At 42.2% G+C, this 5,346-nt stretch overlaps 1 protein-coding gene across 1 annotated transcript in view; it reads left to right on the top strand.

Annotated features, from left to right (window-relative positions):
- Dpy30 (dpy-30 histone methyltransferase complex regulatory subunit) overlaps positions 1–2,139 on the top strand; it is a 14,441-nt gene extending 12,302 nt beyond the window's left edge. The window contains exon 5 of the mRNA XM_028778979.1: positions 1,789–2,139. Coding sequence (XP_028634812.1) covers positions 1,789–1,861 — 73 coding nt within the window. The 3' untranslated portion in view covers positions 1,862–2,139. The remainder of the gene's footprint in view (positions 1–1,788) is intronic.
- Positions 2,140–5,346: the final 3,207 nt, after the last annotated feature.

Here is a 5,346-nt window from a genome sequence, read left to right as displayed (position 1 = left end):
TTTTTGGTTTTTTGAGACAGGGTTTCTCTGTGTAGCCCTGGCTGTCCTGGACCTCACTCTGTTGACCAGGCTGGCCTCGAACTCAGAAATCCGCCTGCCTCTGCCTCCCAAGTGCTGGGATTAAAGGTGTACGCCACCACTGCCCGGCTTGAGTGAAGTCTTATCTTGTGCCCTTGGCTGGCCTGGAATTTGCTATGTAGACCAGACTGGTGTAGAATCCAAGAGATCTGTCTGCCTCTGGCTTCCAGGTCCTGAGACTACAGGGATATGCCACTATGTCTGGCCTGTCTTTTGCCTTTTCCTTTTCATCTACCTCCCTGCCTCCTTTTCCCTGAGTGTGTCTCTGTGTAGCCCAGGCTGGCCTCAGATTTACTACATAAAATGAGCTTGGACTCCAGCCAACTGTCCCACATCTGCGGTGCAGTGCCCAGCCTTGCCCTTGTTGTTGCTCTGTAGCTCCAGTCTCCTCAGTCCTGGGATTGCTGGTATGCACAGTTAACCATGCCCCACTCAATATGTGGGAGGGCTTGGGAGGGAGGATTTTGCTGTTTTGTACTGGTTGGTTTTGAACTTGATACATAAACCTGGCATAAACTAGGATTACAGATATGCCATTGTGCTCAGTTTTTAGTATGCCTTTTGAAGCAATAGAATAGAGATTGTTCTCCAATATTCAATATTTAGACAGGTTTTCAGCAAGAATAACTTACATAAAAGTGATGAATATAGAGTTATAGTTTTAAAATTTATCAGTAGTTTTCTCAGGTGTGAATTGGTTGTTATAACATCATAAATATTAATTTAAAATACTTGGGTTTGCAAGATTGCTTGTGGAGTAGAGAGGCAAGCCACGAAGCCTGATGACCCTTGTTCAATCCTTGGGACACACATGGTAGAAGAAGAGAACTAATTCTCAAAAGTCCTCTGACTTCCACAGACGTACCATGCTTCCACAGAACAAATGGATACAAGATTTGAAGAAAAATTGGAATGACTCTTTAAAAAGAAGCTGTTGTCTAAATGATCCTTAATGCCTCAGATCAGTTGCCCATGTCCTTTCTTTACTTGTCCTTTTGCTGGAGGACATACTATACATACTGTAGGCATACAGCTTGATGAGTTTGTTTTTAAAAAGGTTCTCACTGTGTAGCTCTGCCTGGCCTGGAACTGGCTATGTAGACCAGCTAGCCTTAACTCCCAGAGATCTGCCCGTCTGTCTCCAGAATGCTAGGAAAGAAAGGTGTGCGCCATCACGCTGGACAATTGTGAAACTAAACCCCTGTGCAATGTGCATAAAGTCAAGAGGCTGACCACTGCTAGCATCCTACAAGTTTCTGATGGGGACTCATTTTCTCGGCTGTGTTTTGGGCTCAGTGGGTAAAGGTACTTGCTGAGTATCAATCCCCAGAACCCATGTGAAGGGACTAGGAGAGAGAGAACCAACTCCACAAAGTTGTCCTCTGACCTCCACATGGGTGAGATATCATCTCTCTCCCACGGTTATGTGCAATTATAATGAATAAAGATTAAATAAGACCCTTTGTGTTTATAACTGGTTTTAAGATACAAAATAATTTAAGACACTTTAAACTTTAATTTTGACTCCTTATTTTACCTATCTAATTTCCCTTTCACTAATGTGGAAGTATGAATAGCCTTTCACTGTGAAATGAAAATTAAACAGATGCATTTTTTTAAATGTATTTTTAAAATGTGTATGTATAAAAAATGTTTAAATTAACGTATGTACAGATCATCTCTCTAACCCTGGCTTCTTTTCCTTTACAGACCACCAAATCCCATTGAGTTTCTAGCATCTTATCTTTTAAAAAATAAGGCACAGTTTGAAGATCGAAATTGATTTCTTGGGAAGAAAAGAAACATTTGGTTGCTACTGTAGATGTACATGATTACGAGGCAGCTTTAATTGCCATGATTCCCCTCCCCACTCTGGAAGTCTAAGAACCTTCAGGACCACAGGACTCACTTCTGGAGCTGCAGAAGAGAGCATATCCCTGTCTGATTTAATCACCATACTTATTTAATGAGTATCATCTGTGCAATTTTTTCTCAGATTGTCTTCTACTTTGTTTTTAAAAAGACCTTCAAAATAAACTGTTAAAACATCTTTATTTTATAGTTGTTGTTGTGTATGACGAGTGTTTTTGTTTCCATGAATTGCTAGTATTTTTGAACATGGTAACTTTGCAGTAGTGACATAATAGCCACCATGTTTGATAGTTTACTTAAATGATCTCTTGAGTGGAACGCAGTCTGCAGAGCGGCTCCTTTTCCCATTTTACAGACAAGGAGACAGACTTCGGAAGTTCAACGCCTTGCTGAAGATAACACTGCTGGTAAGTGCTTACATGGGAATTCAACCCAGTTCTCCCAACGTCCTGATAGCTAAGCACCAAGCACGCTGGCTACTTAGGATTGTGGTCTCTCTGCAGGGGGCTGAAGAGGTGACTAGAGCATTTGTTGCTTTCAGAGGACCCAGATTTGACCCACATATTGGCTCACCACTGTAACTCCAGTTCTAGGGCATAGGACCCTCCTTTTCTGACCAGACACACACAACATGCACATATATACATTGAGGCAAATCATACACATAAAATTAGAAGGAAGTAGGCAGTAGTTTTTGAGTGTATTCCTGTTGTTCCCTATGAAGAAACAGAGAGCTCACCAGCTCTGAGAACGTTGTGATGAGAGTTAGGGACCACTTTCACTAGGACAGTTAGCTCTTCTCTGGTTCGAATCAAGTCTCCCTGTTGGGGGATGTATGGGCAAGTAGTGAGGTAGGATTCTGCTGCCATCAGGTATCTGCTGGGGTTATAAGTAGACAGTCCATGTGCCTGTTGTCACCTAATAGTAGCACTAAGGTTGAAAAGTCTGCACTGGAAGCATGCTAGTCTTGTCTTCAAGTTAAAATCCCTTGCAAAGGTTATGTCAAGATACATTTTGTAATTCTCCTTAATGACCAGGGGTGATGGTGCACTCCTTTACTCCTGGCACTAGGAGGCATAGGTAGCTGGATCTTTGAGTTCAAGGACAACCAGAGCTATATCACTTTTTGGGGGCGGGGAGACATTGTTTTTTGCATAGCCCTGGCTGTCCTGGAACTCATTTTGTAGACCAGGCTAGTCTTAAACTCAAAGATCCTTCTTCCTCTGCCACCTGATATATTGGGATTAAAGATGTATGCCACCAGGCCCTGCTCAAAAGCAATTTTTAATGTAGGAAATTGTTACTTAATTATGACTAACACTTGTGTGGAAGTGATACTATAGTTTCCATTTATATCTGCAGATCTAGGGCCTGGAGAGATGGCTTGGCAGTTAAGAGCATTGGCTGTTCTTGCAGAGAACCTGGGTTTGATTCCCAGCACTCACATGGGATCGGAAGCTTCTGGATTCTGCAGGCAACCACATCCCATCCACATGACTACAAACACATACATGTGCATGGTTAAAAATAAGTCTGATGGGTTGGGGAGATGGCCCAGTCTGTAACCTGCTTGCTGTGGAAGTATGAAGACCTGAATTGAGGTTCCAGTATCCATGTAAAATACTTGAGGAAGCATGGCAGTGTCTCCCATAATCCTAATGCTGACTAGACAAGGAGCATCCTAGGGGTTCACCTGGACAATCAGTAAACAGTAGGCTCTAGTTGGAGTTAGAGACCTTGTCTTAAAGTAGAAAAGGAGATGTGTAGTGATGAATGCCTTTAATCCAATATTTGGAAGGCAAACATAGGTGGATCTCAGAGTCCAGAGCATCCAGGGCTATAAAGACGACGCCATCTTAAAACAAGTCAAATACAAGTTGTAATGATGGGTGCTGTTGCTGTGTGTCTAGGCTACTATAACAAAGATTGGATATTCTGTTTTGGAAACTATATGCATTAATGTTAGGTTTTGGGACTTGCTTTTCTATTCTGTGTGTCATAAGAACTATTAATTTTTTCCTTGTCCCTACTATGAATAACATTTATGGAATGTCAATCCCAAATCACTAGAATATATAACAGGTTGTCAATAATAAAATTTATATAAAATTACTTTGGAGTGTGAAGTTAGTATTTAGGGAAGGTGGTTGTGAATAGGTTCGATTGACTTTGTTCAAGAGGCTGGAGCTGGGTGTGCTTGCATTCCCAGTACTAGGGAAGTAGAGGCAAGTGGGTTCCCAGCAGGTTCAAGGCTGGCTTGGTCTGCATACTTAGCTCTAAGCCAGCGATGAGAGCCTGTGTCAAAAGAGCTGCTGTGGTGGTACCTGCCTTCAACCCTAGCACTTGAGAGGCAGGTGGATCTCTTTGAGGTCAGTCAGGTTTACATCCTTGGGTGTTCCATCCAGGCCAGTCAGTTATGGAGTGAAACTTTGTCTTAGAAAAGAAAAAAAAACCCCTAAGCATTCTAGAAATCTTTAAAAACAAATATATAATTATAACTTGCGCGTGTGTGGGAGTATGTGCATGTGATGGTAGGTGCCTGTGAAGGCCAGAAAAGCCCCTGGAACAGAACTTAAGACTTGCTTGGGAGCTACCCACTGTGATGCTGACTCAACGTCCTTTGTAAGAGTAGTGCATATTTTTTTAACCACTGAGCCATTTCTCCGGTCCAAGAAGTTGTATTTTATTCACCATTATGGCCTTTGCTAAGTTTGGTAAGTAACAAACTCTTGGGAGAAAGAAGCAATTTACCTTTTACTTGCTATTAACTGCAGAGTTTTCGTCTTAACACTTGAGAACTTGGCAAAAACCCCCAACCAAACAAAAAGTATACTGTTACAGCATTAAGGAACACCAAACTTGATTAGGCAGCCAGACTTCTACTTTGGACTTCTCCAGGATCTAGTTTAATGTGAAACTAAGATATACCTGGTGTATGATTTCGGTCCCAAATACTTTCTGGGAGACGGGGAACTGACCCTTCCTGGTTTTGGAATCCAGCACTTCAAAGCCAAACCACTTCCTTCTTGATTTTACCCAACTTGTAAAGGAATTCCTTTGCTGGTGACACTTACGTGGAATACTGGGATTTTATAAGTGAAGGGTGACATTTGTAGTATTCCTTACCCTGTCTGGCTCCTCATACACTCATAATCCTAGGTACCTCTCCCTTCCGAACGTCACCCCCATTTTATACAGTAAGAAATAACTGAGACAATCTTTGCCACACTGCACTTATACCTAAAATACAATTACTAACTCTAACTGTGTCAAAGACACTATTAGGTCGTAGGGGCGAACCTGGGAAGGTTACATTTTTACAGGGTCGTCCCCCCATATCCTCCCATCCCAGTACGCCTCGCCGCGCGTTGTTTCTACCAGTGAAACTTTGCGGCG

This window comes from Grammomys surdaster, unplaced genomic scaffold (genome assembly GCF_004785775.1).
Source record: "Grammomys surdaster isolate TR1022 unplaced genomic scaffold, NIH_TR_1.0 343, whole genome shotgun sequence".
NCBI classification, from domain to species: domain Eukaryota; kingdom Metazoa; phylum Chordata; class Mammalia; order Rodentia; family Muridae; genus Grammomys; species Grammomys surdaster.
The sequence above is the reverse complement of the archived record's forward strand: the minus strand, read 5'-3'. Positions and strand labels throughout refer to the sequence as shown.